General features: G+C 50.3%; 2 protein-coding genes across 4 annotated transcripts in view; both read right to left on the bottom strand.

Annotated features, from left to right (window-relative positions):
- Positions 1-3,650, bottom strand: part of SLX4 (SLX4 structure-specific endonuclease subunit) — a 33,418-nt gene extending 29,768 nt beyond the window's left edge. For 2 of the 3 annotated variants that reach the window (XM_054080730.1, XM_054080731.1), the window contains exons 1-2: positions 3,493-3,650; positions 2,273-2,374 (exon numbers count right to left, since the gene is read on the bottom strand). The gene's annotated coding sequence lies outside the window, so the exon portion shown is untranslated. Of the gene's footprint in view, positions 1-365; positions 391-2,272; positions 2,375-3,492 lie in introns of all 3 variants that reach the window. The other variant, XM_054080732.1, reaches the window with a different exon arrangement.
- Positions 3,651-10,572: 6,922 nt separating this feature from the next.
- Positions 10,573-18,949, bottom strand: part of TRAP1 (TNF receptor associated protein 1) — a 29,440-nt gene continuing 21,063 nt past the window's right edge. Inside the window, exons 9-18 of the mRNA XM_054080800.1 lie at positions 17,583-17,738; positions 17,091-17,211; positions 16,895-16,964; positions 15,300-15,447; positions 14,575-14,760; positions 13,855-13,993; positions 13,351-13,436; positions 12,708-12,853; positions 11,654-11,726; positions 10,573-11,380 (exon numbers count right to left, since the gene is read on the bottom strand). Of these exons, the coding sequence (XP_053936775.1) occupies positions 11,279-11,380; positions 11,654-11,726; positions 12,708-12,853; positions 13,351-13,436; positions 13,855-13,993; positions 14,575-14,760; positions 15,300-15,447; positions 16,895-16,964; positions 17,091-17,211; positions 17,583-17,738 (1,227 nt within the window). The 3' untranslated portion in view covers positions 10,573-11,278. The remainder of the gene's footprint in view (positions 11,381-11,653; positions 11,727-12,707; positions 12,854-13,350; positions 13,437-13,854; positions 13,994-14,574; positions 14,761-15,299; positions 15,448-16,894; positions 16,965-17,090; positions 17,212-17,582; positions 17,739-18,949) is intronic.

The raw sequence follows: 18,949 nt of genomic DNA, 5'->3' as shown, positions 1-18,949 counted from the left end.
ATAGTACAAAACAATAAATTGTATTAGCATGAGCAAGAGGTCAAATTACACAAGATTCGTTTTCTGGTCAGAAAAATTGAAGAATTTCAAAAAGATCTTTCTGATGTACATCAAAACCAAAAAGAAAACCTAGTGAGGCCACTAGATCAATATAAAACAAACTGTAGAGCTGTTATTACTGACAATACTGAATATTCTTATAAAATCCATCCCACGACGTTGATGAAAGCAGCCCATTTCAACAACAATCCAAAGCACACTGAACAGCAGCAACTGAAGGTATTTCTGCCAACAGAATCAGATCATGTGCAAGCAGCAGTCACTGTGATTTTTAAAAAAGGACAATCAGGGAAGGAAACACCCACCTTTCAGACCGAGACCAACGCCAAGCTGTTAAAGAATGGCATACATGGGAATTGATGAAAAAAGAAGGATAATAAAACACCAATCAACATAGTGTTATGAAAACCATAATCTCCTATGTTAAGTTAATACCTTTTTAATGAGAGCTCTGGGTGTTAACAGAGGTGTAATGCTTTTGTAAACCATTAAAGAAGTATCAGGGGACAAAATTATTAATTAAAATAATACAAAGTCAATACAACATATTTAAAATCATTAAATGCAGCCAGATACGTTTCAAAATGCAACTGCACACAGCAGTCAGCGAGAACATATGTTTCCAATGCCATCCCACAGAAATCAGCTCTCTGCCTATCTTGTTTTCCTGTTATTTAGGCATAGGAAATGAGTTAGGAGCGACACAAACCACCAGCTCAGGAACGGTACCTTTCAACCTGCCTTTCCAGCACCCAGTGCAAATTCAACCCAGCCCATCGCCCTTCCACACCGACCACACTGTGACCGTATCGCTGGGGTTCGACTCCACTCTGGTATGGATAAGTTTGACCATGTCAGACAACTCTATCATTTTGTAGAATGAGAATGGAGTAATCAATGTTATGGATGGTTGTTTCAAGAAAATGAACTGAATATGTAATGAAAAAGAGACTATAAAGAGAAATAAAAAAGAAGACACCATTATTCTAAAGGGCATGTTCACTTAAAACAATTTAAGTTCTACTGATGCCATTTTTACCATAAAGTGTAGCTCCTGATTCGTGATTGTGTTAAAGCTTATCCTCACAAAAGACAAATATAAAGTGAGATGCAACACAGCATCTTGATTTCCCTACATTCTCTAAACTAGAAAGACACTTGCTTTGAAAAGGTGGCCAAACTCATCATGGATTTCTACATGTCATCTAATAATATATCTTCTACGCTAACATCTCATTAACTTATAATGAGGAATAACTTGCTCTCTTCTTAGCTAAGATCACACATAAGACCCACAGTAAAAAAACACAACATGCTGTTTTGCGGATACATTGCTCTATGATGTTGCCATGCTATCAAATCTGTCCTCCACACTCCATCACAAACAGGCTTAGCTTACTGTTCTGAAAACACATTTTTAAATTTCTGCCTATTCAGATTTCATTAACTTCATTCCTTCATCTTCTTGATACCCATACGTATCATTACTTATAGACTTGCTTGAGTGCTCTGGGAAACCCTGGTCTCATACCAATGATCTCAGGGATGCATAAATGTCTGTCTGCCACCAACGATGACAATAACAGCAACAGCTCAGGTCTCAGCCAGTGACGCAAACCTCTCTGTCCTCAGCATTCAGGAAAATTCTTTCTAGAAACTCTGGACAAGGGCCCTGAATTCAACCGAGGACCCTGAAGCACGGTTTCAGTTTCACCACCATAAAATAACATGTCAAACATCCTGTTTAAATTGCTATTTTCTACCATTTGACAGTTTCTTTGGAAAAAAACCTGTAACAAAAATTGATCCAGTGGGTAAAGCAAATGCTCAAAAATTCTGTTTCTGTTTCCAGTCTGCTCCTGACACATCTGTATAGCGCAAAGCAATAAAATGAATTCTGGCTAGGCAGAAAAACTGTTTTAATCCAAACAACAAAATCAAAGGGAAGAGGAGGGACTAGGAGGGAGATGAAGAATGGGATTTTAAGTAGATCAGAAAGCCAGCCCCATAACAGTCTTTTCTTGTAGTTACAGCAGTGATCGCACCCAGCCTGGGATTTCTGAATGCAAAAGCCAACAGGCTGAGCATCAGTCAATGCTACCGCCTCTGGGTTTTACCAAAGTCAGACTATTTAGTACAGACAATGTAAGTTTTTGCTCAGGGAACACATGATTTTGGCTTTATTTAAACCCCATATGGTTAAAAGAAGTACCTGTGTCTCTGCAGGACCAGGGACAAAGTGCTGTCAGTAACGCAGCTGACACTGTGGGTTCCCCTCAAGGCAGGTCAATGAGCTGTTCCTCTGCCCCTAAGCCTGCAAGAGAAAGACAAAATTCACATTGTTTCTGAGCGGCTGCAGACCCCTCAGAACTGCTTTCCTTGATAACATAGCTTGAAGAAAGTGTGCTGTGAGACCGGATGCATGAAACAAAGTTTTTAATGACTCTTCCTAGTAGTCAGTGAATGTGTTAACCCTGACACCCTCACCACAGAATCACAGACTGGTTTGGGTTGGAAGGGACTTGCCATGGGCAGGGACACCTCCCACTGGATCAGGGGCTCCAAGCCCCATCCAACCTGGCCTTGAACCCCTCCAGGGATGGGGCAGCCACCACTGCTCTGGGCAACCTGGGCCAGGGCCTCCCCACCCTCACAGCAAAACATTTCTCCCTAAGATCTCATCTCAATCTTTCCTCTTTCAACTGAAAACCATTTCCCTCACCCTATCCCTGATCAAGTGCCCCTCCCTAGCTTTCCTGGAGCCCTTTTCAGTACTGGAAGACACTCTAAGGTCTCCCCTTCTCTTCTCCAGGCTGAACAACCTCAACTCTCAGCCTGTCCTCGTACAGGAGGTGCTCCAACCCTCACATCATCTCTGTGGCCTCCTCTGGACTCGCTCCAACAGCTTCATGTCCTTCCTGTGCTGAGGACTCCAGAACTGGACGCAGGGCTCCAGGTGGGGTCTCCCCAGAGCGGAGGGGAAGAACCCCTCCCTGGCCCTGCTGGCCCCTCAGCTGCGGCTCCAGCCCAGGACACGGCTGGTTCTGGGCTGTGAGCACATGCTATGGGCTCACACCGAGCCCCCCCGGCTCCCCCGTGGCTGCATCAGCGGGGCCCGGTCATCGCTCCCGGCCTCGATGGTGCCGTTCGGGCCTCATGACGGACCCCGGGCCTCGTGACGTCACTCCGCTGACGTCACACCCCTTCTCCCCCCCGCCGCCAGGTGGCGCCGCGCGCGCGAAGGCGCAGCGATGACGTCACCACCCTCGCTTCCACGCCCCCTTGCCATCAGGTAGGCTGCGCCGTGACGTCACCACGCACGCTCCGCCCCCGCCGGCCGCCTCAGCGTGATGACGTCACCGTCTCCGCGCGCGCTCTCTCTCTCCCTCCCTCCCTCGCTCTCTCCTTCCCTCCCTCTCGCCCCGCGCTGACCTCTCGGCTGCCGCACACGCCGCTCCTCGCGCGCGCGCCCCCCACACCAACGCCGCGAGGCGGGGGGGGAACCACAATGGGCTCAGCGCGCGCCGCCCCCTCCCCCCCCCCGCCTTGAAGCGGCGCCGCGCGCGCGCACCACAGCCCGGGATCCCGCGCAGCCGCGTGTGCGCATGCGCACAGAGCTCCGCCCATCAGCCCCGCCTACGAGGGCGTCTGGAGTGAGCGGGGGGGGGGGGGGCGGTGATCCAGCGCTGAGGGGTTGGAGCCTGTGATCCAGCGGGAAGTGTCCCATGGCAGGGGGTGGAATGGATGGGCTGTGAGGTCCCTTCCCAACCAAAGCATTCTATGATTCCACGCTCTTGGAGCATGTCCAGAGGAGAGCAACAAAGCTGGGGAAGGGGCTGGAGAACAAGTCTTACGAGAGGCGGCTGAGGGCCCTGGGGTTGTTTAGCCTGGAGAAGAGGAGGCTGAGGGGAGACCTAATTGCTCTCTACAACTGCCTGAAAGGAGGTTGTGGAGAGGAGGGAGCTGGGCTCTTCTCCCCAGTGACAGGGGACAGGACAAGAGGGAATGGCCTCAAGCTGCACCAGGGGAGGGTCAGACTGGATATCGGGAAAAAATTTTTCACAGCAAAGGTCATCGGGCACTGGAACAGCTGCCCAGGGAGGTGGTGGAGTCCCCATCCCTGGAGGTGTTTAAAAGAGGGGTAGATGAGGTGCTCAGGGACATGGTTCAGTGGCAGATAGGGATGGTTGGACTCGATGATCCAAGAGGTCTTTTCCAACCTGGTGATTCTGTGATTCTATGCACAGTGTAAGGACTGCAACAAGGATGAAAAGCCAACAAAGTCTCTTCCAAACTATTCCATGATTCTATGATTGGACCAGGAAAGGAGGAACATTCACAGCACAGCATAGTGTGTTTGTAAGGTCTACCAAAGCTCTTTAAGCCAAAAGAGGGGATATTGAGATGAAATCCTAGGGAGAAATGTTTTGCTGTGAGGGTGAGGAGGCCCTGAGGTTGCCCAGAACAGTGGTGGCTGCCCCATCCCTGGAGGTGTTCAAGGCCAGGTTGGATGGGGCTTTGATTGCCCTGATCCAGTGGGAGGTGTCCCTGCTCATGGCAGGGGGTGGAACTGTATGGGCTTTAAGGTCCCTTCCAACCCAAATCATTGCATGATTTGATCATTCACTTCAATGTGTTTTCAGTGAAGGACAGAAGATGCACGGGCTAAGGACTGCAGGAACGATGAAAAGCCAGCAAGGTCCCTTCCAAGCCGTTCCATGATTCTATTATTGGACGAAGAAAGGAGGAATGCACACAGCACAGCGTGTTTTAAAGGACTGGAATCTATCAAAGCTCTTTGAGCCAAAAGAGGGGAGATGGAGATGGAGATGAGATCTTGGGAAGAAATGTTTTGCTATGAGGGTGGGGAGGCCCTGGCCCAGGCTGCCCAGAGCAGTGGTGGCTGCCCCATTTCTGGAGGTGTTCAAGGCCAGGTTGGATGGGGCTTGGAGCCCCTGATCCAGTGGGAGGTGTCCCTGCCCATGGCAGGGGGTGGGACTGGATGGGCTTTGAGGTCCCTTCCAACCGAAACCATTCCATTATTCTATGAAATACTCCTATGTAGAGAAACATAAATAGGGAGAGAAACAGATCTCACCAGTTCCTGAGAGCAGAACTAGCATTTAAAATTGCAGAATCTCAAAACTGTCAGGGTGGGAAGGGCCCTGTGGAGCTCATCCAGTCCATCCCTCCCAAAGCAAGGTCACTGCAGCAGAGTGCACAGGAATGCATTCAGGCAGGTTTGGATCTCTCTGGAGAAGGACACTGCACACCTTCCCTGGGCAGCTCACTCCAGCACCCTCACAGGAGAGAGTTTTTTCCAGTTTGTGCCCCTTGTCCCTTGTTCTGGACTGCAGTCAGCCTCAGTGCTTCAGGCCCCAGTATGAAAATCCTGTCTTAATTAATGCATCCTACTGCTCCTCCCTGAATTACAGCTGTGTAGGTGCAGGCAGGTTCCTGAAACAGCAACGCTTTCAATACATAGAATCATAGAATAGTTTGGGTTGGAAAGGACCTCAAAGTCCATCCAGTTCCAACCTCTGCCACAGGCAGGGACATCTCCCACTGGATCAGGGGCTCAAAGCCCCATCCAACCTGGCCTTGAACACCTCCAGGGATGGGGCAGCCACCACTGCTCTGGGCAACCTGTTCCAGGGCCTCACCACTCACATTGTGAAGAAATTATTCCTTATGTTCAGTCTAAATCTGCCCCTCTCCAGTTTATATCCATTCCCCTTCATCCTATCACCACAAGCCTTTGTGAACAGCCCCTCTCCAGCTTTCCTGTAGCCCCTTCAGGTACTGGAAGGTCGCTGTAAGGTCTTCTCAGACCCTTCTCTTCTCCAGGCTGAACACCCCAACTCTCTCAGCCTGTCCTCATACGGGAGGTGCTCCAGCCTTAGATCATCCTTGTAGCCTCCTCTGGACCCGTTCTGTCAGATTTCAGGTTTGAGCTGTCTCTGCAGAAAACGATGGTTGTGGAACTTGTGGCCACTACTGCCAGTATAAAAATATTTTTTAGATAACTGCGTGAATTTGCTGTGCAATGGTATTTATAGAAAATCTGTTTATCTATTATATACACATATTTGTCCCCAGTGTCCTGCAGTCAGCATGTCTCTCAATCTGTGTTCCACTTTATCTCTGCTGAGTCTGGTGGGCAGATCACTGAGCTCTGTTACGACTTGTAACAGTGGCTCCTTGGCTGCTCTAGATCAGCTTTTTAAAGCTTTTGCTACAAGTTGATTCAATCCATGTCAGCGGTGATTAGAGAAGCAGCTGCAGGGCCAATTCCAACGAGTAGGTTTTGTGCTAGTTTATTGTGTTCACCTGCCCTTCTCATAGACTTCAGCCATGCTGGATGTCAGAGCACCTCCAGTCTCTTGAAAGGACAAAACAAGCAACAGTGCAGCATTTTCCTCAAGAGCTGGTTTGGTTTGTTGTTTTTTTTTTTTTCTCTAGAGTGTGAATTTTGGGACAGCACAAGCCATCATATGCATGTCCTCTTGCAAAGCCTGCTGGGAAAAGATGCGTGTTTCTGATCAGCAAGTGACACAGCTCCAATGAGGGAGTGTGCACATCGAATTAAATTGTTACAAACCAAAGTTCGTCTTGTTCTCCTAGGAGGTGAAATCAAACATGATTTCCAAGAAGAGTCACCATTGTTCAGCAAGAGCACTGGGCATTAAAGACAAGCTAAGAATCTCTAAACACATTAAAAAATGCAGTGCCCAACTAAAAACAAAACTCTGTACCCTTTGGTTCCTTGCAGCACACTGCAAGCTAACGGAGAACACTTGCTTTGTAAAATAACTCCTAAACTACTTGGGCGAGAACAAGTCTGGTGACCGAGATACAATAGCAAAACAGAATTCAAGTTGCATCTCCCTTTGCCTCTTTTCACTGCTGTAACTTCCCAAGTTTCTATGGATTTAATCTGGACAGTCCCATGAAGGGTTCACTTACTGATTTGCTTCTGGATCAGGTTTTAACCCCAGTTGCCCCTGATCTACTGGGGCTGCCAAAGGAGAACCAGGCTTTGCTTGGTTTCACAGACTGCTGCCTTGTTAACTACTGCTCCCTGACCCCAAATCCTTTGCAGATCATGTCTTGACATCGGAATAACGTTGGACAGCTGCGTTTAACAATTCATTTTGCCATCTAGATTTAAAAAGACAAGGAAACTTCTTCTATGACCCATTTTTCAACCTTCCTGCTGCTGTACATAGATCCAACAGCAACAAGGTGATCAGGAGTCCTTACAAACCTATGTACTTTGCTCCTTGCACTCCCGCCAACCATTCCCTCTCAACCAAGACCAGTGGCAGACTTCTTTACCCATTCCCACCTCTTCACATTCCAGGCTGTTCCCAGTGCAGTGGGAAAGGGCTTGGGATTTGAGATAAAATTCTAGTTAGAAATGACTGTCCAGGCAGGCACGCTGACCTCCTGGCCTGGACCTTGTTGGAACCATCAGCCACTACATGATCTAGAGAAGATGGGAGTTAAGTGTAAAGGAGAATCAAAAGATGATTCCAATTGCAGAGAAAGAACAAGTGATTTTTTCTTTTTATTTTTTTCTGGAAGGAAAGCTTCCTGCTGCTGCAAGAAAAGGAAACCTCATGTTCAGTCCCCCCCTCTAGGAGCACCAGGAGTGAGCCGCTCTGGGCCGAGAAAGACAGCAAGGCAGATTTTACCATGCCATCCTCTTCTTCCCAAGCAAAAGAGGAGACAACCAGCTGGAAAGGACTTTGTATGGGATCATTCCCGTAAGCAGCCAAGCTTCCAGGTCTGAAATCCCAGGAATTCTTGAACCTGGCGCTTCCTAGCAAAGCACATGATGTCACCAGATAATGTTTGGGCAGACCCCGAACTGTCCTGGGAAGAGATTCCAAGTGAACTGGGTTTTGGGCAGAGAGGTTTTCGAAGCTGCTGTTACATTTGTGTTGATTGCCTCATTCAAACGCAGCAGGTATTTGTCTCTGTGCCTCTGGATCCTGGATGAGGCTTGTTTCACTTGTGCTGGGATTCTTGAATCCAGATTCACCGTGTTTCCTAGGGAAATTCATTGAAGCTCCACGCAGACCTTATTTGTAGAGTAGGAATAATCCTGACTTACTTCACAGGAGAGAGGGAGGATTCATTACAGTTGTGAAGCACTACAGAAGTGCTAAACATTATTAATGGCTCCCAAGTCTTCTTCTTTTGGAAACAGTGGCCATTTCTTCCCATAATGTTTTAAACAGTTGCTGCTCAAGGAGCTTAGATTGCAGATTCCTGGCCTGCGGTTTGTCCATAAATCATAGTTCTGGAGCCTGCCCAAGACACCCTCGATAGTCTCAGCAGGAAACCTGGATGAGAAAAAGCTCTGTTCTCAATCTGGCCCAGCAAAGTACTTTATGGGCCGGTCCAGTTTCGTGGTCCTGAGCCAGATGCGAGAGGGCTTCTGGCCAAGTTTAAAAGCACGAGGTCTCAGGAATGTCCTTTTGAAATGGATTTCACTGCCTATAAATATTTTCCATCTCCTGCCCTGGAGGATACAGGTTTGACTCCACGGCTGATGAGCCTGGGCAGAGCGAGAGAGACGGACACACTCTTTATCAACAATAAAGCACATGAAGTTTATCTTGTAGAAAAAAACCCAACCCATGCTCAAAGTCATTTCTGAAAAAAAAAAAATCTGACCCAAACACCACCAACAAAGAGAGAGGCAGCAGTAAAAATCAAACCAAACAGATCAATTTTCTGCACAAAGCAGGGTTCAGCATTGCTTCCAGCCAGGAAACCAAATAAGCTCCACGAGATTCTTCCAGGTTGGAGATCCCTAATTCCATCCCAGTGGGAAATATGGAAATCTGGTAGAGCAAATGCAGAAGCAGAGGACTCACGTAGCCCATGCTGGGCACTGCACAGTGCCAGTCCCACACATTTCATGTTCCTGAAACTCTTGGTTCACCTTAACATGCTACAAAAATCAGGGGGCACTATTCTTGCTGCAGGCAGAGAACAAGCTGGATCGAAAATGGTTGGTGATACAACGCTTTTGAGGATGAGTAATATAGTATCTGAATGGAGAGGATGAGAGCTGGAAAGTACGGGAGCTGGAGACCACAACTGCAGCTTCACCACTATAAAGAGCACTGAAATCTTATATAAGATCCATATGAGGTTCCCCTCTTTGCACAGCATGTTCTAAGGTGGTATAGAAGTGAAAAATCAGGCTCTAACCAACTTTCCACGCCTCCCTTTTACCATCACACTTGAAACAACTCAGCCGTTACACTGCTCATTTCATACAATCCCAGAATCATTAAGGTTGGAAAAGACGTCTCAGCTCATCCAGTCCAACCCTCGGCCCAACCCCGCTGTGCCGGCTAAACCATGTCCCGTTTGTTGAACCCCTCCAGCAATGGAGACCCCCACTGCCCTGGGCAGCCTCTGCCAGGGCTTCACCACTCTGTCAGTGAACACATTTTTCCTAATCTAAACCATCCCTGGAGCAATTTGAGGCCATTTCCTCTCATCTTATCCCTTGTTACTTGGGAGAAGAGATCACACCTCTCATTTGATGACAAAGGGCAGATTTGTATTCCACTAACTGAAACCTTATTTGGTCTTTTAGCTACAGATCTCTCCTGGCAAAAAAAAAAATAGCACCTCGAGGGCTGCTGGGATTCCTGAGGATTCCCAGGACTGGAAAGATTAGAGACATGTCAGACAGTTCCTGGCCCTCTCAGAGCAAGAATGCTCAGCTTCTCACTGCATCAGATTTTATAGACGGGCACCCAGCTTCAGATCAGGAATGACACCCAAAGGCAACTTCCAGCCCCTCTCAGCGCCCACTAGGTGACCCTACCCTAGGGATGCAGGTGGCTCCTTATTCTTCTCAACACCCCCTAGACTGTCACATTAGCTCCACTTCTGCATCTGAATAAAAACGAAATGTAGGTGATGTTAATAAAACCTCTGAAATGGCAGCCCAAGCAGCAGACCCTTCTCATTCCCCTTCGCACCGCCAGGCTTCCTGTAGCTCATCAGAGCTCAGAGTGTTCGGGGAAAGAGCTGGAGCCAGCAGAGCATCTAAACTGTTAACCAAATCCAGGTCTAGAATCTTGACCTGGCAATTTAAAGATAAGCTAAACCACCATCGCAGCTGGCTCAGAGCCCCCACTGAGCAGGAGTTGTTCTTGTAAACCAGTTTGCATGGTATAAACCACAGGGGGAAATCTAGTATTGTATTTTCTGTTACAAAGGCCTCTCCTGTTGGAAGAGCCGTTGCTTCTTAGAAAGGATTCAAAGGGCTAAACTCCGTTTTCAGACAAGTCTAACAGGGTCCAGAGCTGCAGACCCTCCTGTCTTCCTACTGTGGTTTCAACAGCCCTCTCTTCCCACCCATCCAGTGCTTGATGCTCTGAAGAACCAAGAAGCATCTGAAGAGAGAAGAACCAAAAAAACATCATCCGAAAGAAACAAAGACCAACAAAATAAGGGGAAGAGAAGAGTGGAGGGGTCTGGAAAAGAAGAGGAGTTTATTTACCATAAATACAGATCAGCTAAACACACAGCTTTATCCTGCAGAAGAGGGAAAGCCCCTGGAGACTCTCCAGAAAGCCACACTCTGGAAAGCCGTTTCCCAGCTACTTCCCTTTCTCCACAGCAAGACCAAGGGGAACTCAATATCCAACAGCTTGGTGACCTTTTCTGCCATGGGATTGTACTGATGTGTCCCACCAATGGTATCTGTGTGCGCTAATGGCAGCAGTCTGTCCCCACACCCACAAACTCCTCCTGTTCGGTAGGGGTGAAGGCTTCTTACCAAATTAATTAATTGTGTCAGTGCTCGTTTAGAGCTCGACGGCACCCAGGCACTCCAGGATGGGGGGTGTATTCGCAGACCTAACTGGGAATCTTGCTGCCAACACCTGTTAGGGGAAAGGCTATTTCTAGAAACGGTACAAAATGAGGCTCTTCAGGCTTGCATCAGAAATTTGGGCACATTGTTTTAGCAGCAACCCTTGGACTTCGTTCCCCCTGAGAATGTGGCACTCTGAACAAGCTGATGACATGATCTAATAATTGCAACTGGCTCCTCCCTGTGCAGCGAGGGGTGAAGTTCCCTGCGTTCCGCAGGCCCTCTGCCACGTGAGCACCTCGCTGCACAGAGGGACTGCGCTCGAGGAGATATCGGCACAGAGTTCATCCTTCAGTCCCCGCGGGCTCAGTTTCTCTCCAGGATTTTGGTGAGGAGTTCATTCAGCCGGCTCACCATTGGCCTGGGGTCCTCGTTCAGTCCTGCTGCTATCATGGCATTTTCATAAATCTGAAACAGAGAAGAAAGCATTAAATAAGCAGTGAGAGCTGGAGGAGAGCAGGGGAGGAAGCGAATGTTGCTGTTCAGGACTTGTGTGCTGAGACCAAAGTATGTCTTCTAGGCCACCCAGAAGCAAAAACATGAACCACAAGTGCCAGAAACACCACAGAAGGATGGGATTCCTGCCCACTACAAAGGCTCCACCCTTCTCCCTGCCACACACGGACTGCCAGCAGGCTCTGCGGAGGACAGCGCTGCTTCTGGAGAAGGCCTGGCTCTCACCTGATCAAGCAACAGCTGGGCCAGATCCGGCTGACTGTCCTTCATCTCATTAAGCTTCTTAATCAGAGCATGCCTGTAAGAGCGAGAGAGAGCAACGCTGAGACTTGGTATTTTTGGACACAATGAGAAATTTATTTCCAGAATGAGCAGCTAAGGTAGGACAGAAAAGGTTCTACCTAAAGGTCCAAACAGATTCAATTTCTTGCTCCTGTTCTTCTCTTTTCTCTCCCATCCCATGCCCATAAGCCCCAGGGTCCTCCAAGGGCTGGGCATGGTGTGTGAGGGTGGCTCACATGGGACTGTGCCTCATGGATTGAGACACTGTAGCGTACACTGCGCCTAATGGGGAGGGTTCTGCTAACTGAGAGCCTGACATCGCGTTCTCTCTGCCTCCACCCCACGAAGGCGGCAGCGCCCCAGGCCTAGCACTGGTATTCATCATACAATAACAGAATCACAGAATGGTTTGGGGTGGAAGGGACCTCAAAGCCCATCCAGAACCAGGGACACCTCCCATTGGATCAGGGTGATCAACGCCGCATCCAACCTGGCCTTGATCACCTCCAGGGATGGGGCAGCCACCACTGCTCTGGGCAACCTGGGCCAGGGCCTCCCCACCCTCACAGCAAAATACTTTTCCCCGAGATTTCATCTCAGTCTCCCCTTTGTCAGCTTAAAACCATTTCCCTCATCCTGTCTCTCATGAAGAGCCCCTCCACAGCTTTCCTGGAGCCCCTTTCGGTACTGGAAGCTGCTCTAAGGTCTCCCCAGAGCCTTCTCTTCTCCAAGTTGAACAACCCCAAATCTCTCAGCATGGCCTTGCAAGGGAGGTCCTCCAGCCCTGAGATCATCTCCGTGGCCTCCTCTGGACTCACTCCAACAGCTCCATGTCCTTTCTTTGCTGAGGACTCTAGAACTGGACACAGGGCTTCAAGTGGGCTTTCACCAGAGCGGAGCAGAGGGGCAGAATCCCCTCCCTCTCCCTGCTGGTCCCACTGCTGTGGATGCAAACCAGAATAAGGTTGGCTGCAAGAGCTGTATTGCTCCTCCTCACCCTGTGTTGATCTCCAGGGTGGGCTGCAGGAGCTGGGCACGCTCCTCTTGGGTCTTGGCCAGCTGCTGCATGCGAAGAAAATGGCGGGCAGCACCCATCTCGAGCACAGTGATCATGGCAGGGTGAGTGTCCAGCCGCGTGGTCACCTGTGGCAAAACCACCAATCAGTGCTGAGATGGAAAATGCACCTGGGTTAGAGGTGAGGGATGCTCAGGGACTCGGGGGCTCCTCAGCACAGATCCACAGCAAGCCCTGCACGATTCGTCCCAACGCCACAGGAAAGGTGGGGCCCAAACGGTCCCACCAGTCCACAAGCAGTAGCTCAGAGCGGGACCCAAAGCACTCCTTGCTAGTAAGCCTCTCTAGTCCACAGCAAGACAGTCACCGCCTCTTCTGCTAACCCGAGTGTGAACTCAGAAAACGGGCTTTAGTCACTACATGTCAAGATGAAGCTCTTCCACTGCCACACAGAGCATCCAAATGACCAATGCCTTCACCCCATTTTCAGAAAGGAGGCACAAAGATTTCTCTCAAGGTCCAAAGAAAAAGCTGTGGCAGCAATTCCCCATCAACCACCCTCTTTTTCCCTAGATTATGATCCGTGGATCTCCTGTCCTCAGTTACCCAGGCACAGAACACCTACCTTAACGCCAGTCACTCGAGATCCCAGGGCATTTCTCATCCAGGCCATCAGATCTTCTGCCTCCTTCTCTGTCAGACGTTCTGTAGCTGGCAGGGGAGAGAGGGCACAGCTGAGCATGCGTCAATCACCTGCCAACGCACACGGAGCTGCACTCCTGAGCTCAGTTTCTTTCGTGCTTCCATTTATATGTTTTCTTGTGGAAATGGGAAGGCAGCACCACTTCGCACATACCTACGTGTCTGCCCTCAACCCAGTCCGCGCCATACCCAGAGAGGGCAGGCGCGCACCCCGCCTGCCTCTGTCAGGGCCTGTTGTTAAAACTCAAATCGTGGAAACTCCAGATATGAAGGGGATCTGCAAGAACCATGAGTTGCCTCAAAGCATGAGAATAGTGGGATGGAGAGGAGAGCTCTTGCTCGTGTGCTCAGCAGCTGCAAGAGCGCTGGAGGAGGCACAGGGCAGCAGGACACACGAGCAGGAAGGGCCAGGGGGACCTCACAGTACCTGGGCGGCTCTCTTCAAACTTCTCTTCCTTATAGTGATCGACAACAATATCAGTCTCCACCGAGATCAGCTTCTTCTTATCAAACTCCCGAAGGTGCAAGAGTGTCAGCTCATCGAATTGCTCATAGCAGAACAGGACCTGGGCCAAAAAAGGGACAACAGTAGATTGTTTGGGATGTAACAGCACCTCCTCCTTCCTAAGGCAACTCCACACCAAACAGCGAAAACATCGCAAGGGAAAACAGCAGGTTCAACCCCATGGTGACGATTGCTCGGGGCCCCGAATGAAAGCAAACGCTTGAAGGGCTTTGTTCCAGTGGGCAGCAGGTCTGCAGCTGAACAAGTCCTGCTGCCCTGTGGACAGGGAGAACCAGCACCAGCTCCAGTGCCGAGAGAGCCACCTGTCCCTCGAGGACACAGGTTACACCGTCACCAGCCCTGCAGAGCAGCTCTCAGGCTCTAGGGTTCAGCGAAGGTACTGAACAGACATCAGAACTAGATGTCTGCATGAGTGTCAACCCGCCTGCACAGCGTGCCAGCTCCTTCTGGCCTCACAGCGCAGCAGCCAGTCTGAGCGGAGCCAGAGGGGAGCCCGGGCAAAGACACCAGAGCAGCGGGGTCTGTCACAGGCACTGCTGAGCTCCCACATCCAGGTCAGCCCTGCCCGTGGGATGCGGTGGCTCAGGGTGTTCCCCAGGCCAGGGCACACCGCTCACCCACCTCCATGTCCTTTTTCTTCATGGCCTCAAAGTATGGGGAGTGCTCGGCCAGGTGCCGGTTGGGTGCACACAGGTAGTAGATGTTTCTGCTCCCTGCCTTCATGCGGGAGGCGTAGTTGGTCAGGCTGGTCAGCTCGCCCGCAGGAAGGGCGGACGATTCGTAACGTAGCAACTTTGCTATGTCCTCCTGGAAGAAATGTGCTCCTGTGAGCTGAGAACAAGCGACCATAGCTCTACCCGACCACTTCCAGCCCCAGGAATTCCCTCTGTAGCATCCAGGCCTGTTTGCAGCCTTCCAAAAAGGCTCAGGAGATTCAGAGTCTCTCCTTTCCTGCTCCAGATATTAAGAAGGCAGAAAAGTGACCTAGACAGGATGTAGGTCAAGCTCCCCTGGAAATGTGAATGCAGGCAGAGGACAGCAGCAAAGGAAAGCCCTACTTTATTGCCTGCTGTAGTTCATACCGCATAGGGAGGGCTCACAACACCGTGTGGGTACAGAGACTCTGCAGTGTCCCCAGGTAAGTGGGAAACAGCACTCAGTCAGAAAGAGTGGGAGTTTGGGCACTGGAGAATCTCATTGAACTTCTTGAAGCGGTCTCATTAGAGCCAGGGACACAAGTTACGGCCTGTAAGATTGACAGAGAAGCAGCAACCCCCCTCATCCCAGGCCACGGCAGAAGCCAGTAATCCTCCCCACGAGCTGCAGCGTTTCAGAACTCCTGGTACCTTGACATCCTGCTCTGCTATCGTGACAATCCCCTCTCTCATGAACACCCCGTAGTCCTCAAAGAATTTGGCATATTTCTCAGGGTCCTTCTTGCTCTGGTCGATGAAGAACTTGATCAACCTCTTCTGCAAAACATCTCGGAGCTTCCTGCAGCAGAAGCAGCCCTTGTTAAAGACAGCTGCTGGAACAGGACAAGAGGTTTTAGATGAATATCCCTCTCCCTGTTTCGGTGATGCATTTGTAAACATGAGGACAAAGAAGAAACTCTGACCCCACTGTCTCCTTTCTGTCGTGGCTCTGCATCCGTTCTTTGTATCTCAGTCAAGAGTAGCTCTTGAGCTACAGAGATCGTGCAGGGACAGGATGAGAAGGAATGGTTTGAAGCTGAAACAGGGGAGATTTAGATGAGATCTTAGGAAGAAACGTGTTCCTGTGAGGGTGGGGAGGCCCTGGCCCAGGTTGCCCAGAGCAGTGGTGGAAGACCAGGCTGGATGAGGCTTTCAGCAGCCTGATCCAGTGGGAGGTGTCCCTGCCCACAGCAGAGGGTTGGAACTGGATGGGCTTTAAGATCCCTTCCAACCCAAACCATTCCATGATCCTAGGATTCTATAATTCTATGATCCTATGACAGTTAAGGCTGTGGTACAGAAATAATGCTAAAGCTCAAATCCTCAGTAACTCGTCACTCAGTGATGCCGCAGGACGCAACCAAGCATGTTCAGGGCACCCACCTCACTCCTGCAGCTACCCTTACGCATGAGAAGTGCCTGTAAAAGGGTTTCACTTGTGGGAACCCTTTCTGAGGGCTTTAAAATCCACTGTGAAGGGTTTGTTTGGTTACTCCACTGAGAATTTTACCAGCTGCAGGATGCAAAGTCAGCCATCAAACCTAACAAGTAAACATCACTAATTCCAAGGAGTAGGAGCCTACTTTTTTAACTTCCCTCCAGTTTCAACAGTGTCAGGTGTTTGAGAGGGGGCTTGAAGGACAAAAAGTAAGGGAAACCCAAAGCCAGAGCTGAGAGGTTCTTAGAAGAGACTGATCTGTTGGCCCTGAGCTTCACTTGGCCTCAGCACCATGAGAAAACCCTGCTGGTGGCACTCGGTTTTTGACAAATCTGTGTGTGAGCACAGCAGAGCTTTGCAGGAAGCCCAGAGACAAGAAACACAAGGTGCTCTGTGAAGATCTACCCGTAAATAATGGTGACACCAAAGACCAGCCCAGCTTCCTAGCATCGACAGCCCACTTACTGTTTGGGTTTGTTTTCCAAACCACTCGGTGGTGCAGAACAGACACTTTAATAGCAAACCCACTATTACTGCTGCAGAGCAGAGATACCAAGAGGCAGCCTGGGGCACATGGCCCAAGCAGGCGGCAGCAGATAGTACGGCACAGGATGCTGCTCTCACATCTCAAGATGAGATCAGCGCGGCTAAGAACCTACTTTATAGAAAGACATTCCCAAGAACAGAAATGCTGCAGCTTATGGGCCAGGTCCTTCCAAGCCCTTCTAGCTATCCCACAATGTCCCTTCCTCAGCCAGCGAGAAGAGAGAAGAACCTCAGTGGTCCAGACGATCTACTTCTTGCTTACCTGATGAGGGCACTCTCCTGCAGCAGCTCTCTGCTGAGGTTCAGGGGAATATCCTCACTGTCCACAACACCTGGAATGCAGAGCAAGCCCTGAGCAGCGATGCAAAGACAGGTGCCAGGCTCAGGAAGGCAGCTCCTCGCCTGACCCTCTGCAGAAGCCACAGCCGCTGCCCACTATTCCTGCTCCCAGCACGCACCTCTAAGGAAACGCAGCCATTTAGGCAGGATGTCGGCAGCTTTGGTTTGGATGAGAATTTTGCGGCTGTAGAGGGCAACGCTGGATCCCAGTTCCCTGCTGATATCAAACATGGATGGTTTCTGCAGGAACAAGAGACAGAGGTGAAGACAAGAGCTGTGCAGGGCGCTCAGCCACACACAACGCTGCAGCACCTCTGTGGCTGCACTGGCTGACCAGGTCACACCAGGGTCTTCACTACCAACACTGAACCCAACAAGAGCTGAAATCTTGTCTGTCTTCCCTAGGGATCTACCCGAGCCATCTATCTCCCGCTCCTGCCGTGACTCCATCCCCCCCCCATCACGCTGTGGCACCCAGCCCACTGCAGAGATGTCACACTGGATATTCCTCCCTACCACGCTGCAGCCTCAGCCGACAGAGCTCTCCTACTCCCTTCTCTTCAGAGTAACCGGGCAGATGTTCCCCTGTTCCCTGACAGAAGGGCACGTACTTGCTCAGGCACGTAGAAGATGCTGCGGATGTTGAGGGGAGCATCGGTCTTGTAGTGCAGGGTGTAGCGGGGCTTGTCGTAAGCCTGTGCTATGAAGCGGTAGAACTCCTCGTGCTGCCACTCGCCGATCTCCTTGGGGTCCAGCATCCAGAGTGCCTGTGGAGGAGCAGGGAGATGAGCTCCCATCAGCTCGCAATACCCAAGGCCTCACAGCGCAGGGCTTTTCTTTCAGTGTTATATTTTCCCTCCGGGGCAAGGAAATACGATCTTTCAAACAGACAGACTCCTCTGCACAGCCCGCGGGCAAAGGGGTGTATTATTATCACAGACTGACAAATTATTGCCCCTTGGCTGCTCTCAGGTCACCTCCCATCGAGGTGCTCTTGCCGTGCAATATATACAAGGCAGCTTGTTTAGCCCCAGACAAAAGGTATTTGGGTATCCTCCATCGCCTCCCACTTGCCAAAGGCCAAGAACATCCTGGACAGTGACCATTGCTCAAGGTGACCGGCAGTATTGGTCAAGTACCTCAAGGACTGACCGGCAAGCCAAAGGAAAGTGAGAGTTGGAGTGGGTCTGGTGCAACGGGCCCTCCGCCCTGACAGAGGTCATTCTTCCACCACCAGGTCAGCTGAGTGCTTGTGAAGCAACTCCCGAATTGCCTGGGTTTGGCTGATTTGGAGCAGTTGGGAGATGCTTTGTCAGTCCTTCGGCCATCCCTGCTGTAGGGTCACAGAGTGCTCCAGCAGTGCCGTTTGACACATCAGGATCGGAATCAAAGCCATGAGCTCCAGACCAGGTCTTTTCCCCTGGCCATGCTTTCCACCTCTTGCTGCTCTCAACCTCTCAACACTTTCTGCAGCATTCAGCCCATGCTCACATCACATTTAAGTTTTCAGTATCTCAGCGCAACGCTCACATTTAGCAAAACCCGAGGAGGTTCTGCCCTTTTAGCAAGCACTGGGACTCAGCTAAGAAGCCCATGTTTCCAGCTGGGTTAAGCCCACCACACTCAGTGCCACTGAAGCCCTAATGAACGACAGGAGTGATTACTGGGGGGGATAAACCTCCAGCCCATCCTCTGCCTCCCAGAGTCCAAGGGATTTGGGGCTCTGGCAATCCTGCCGTGCTGCCACACTTCTTAAAGCTTCTCCTCCCTCAAAGCTTTGTTCCACAAGTGGCTTCACAACATCTCTGGCACATGCAAGCATTATGGAGAGTTTACAGGATCACAGGTAGGATTAGGGATTCAGCTGGGTAGGGAGGCGCTTTACAGCAGCTCTTGTCAGGTGAAGAGCCTCACTTGGGGCTACAGTTATCACAGTTTGACCAGAAAAGCCTCTGCCTCCACACTGCTACATGGCAAG

Source organism: Cuculus canorus, chromosome 15 (assembly GCF_017976375.1).
Source record: "Cuculus canorus isolate bCucCan1 chromosome 15, bCucCan1.pri, whole genome shotgun sequence".
In the NCBI taxonomy this organism is placed as follows: domain Eukaryota; kingdom Metazoa; phylum Chordata; class Aves; order Cuculiformes; family Cuculidae; genus Cuculus; species Cuculus canorus.
Note: the sequence above shows the minus strand (reverse complement) of the source record. Positions and strands in the feature narration are given on the sequence as shown.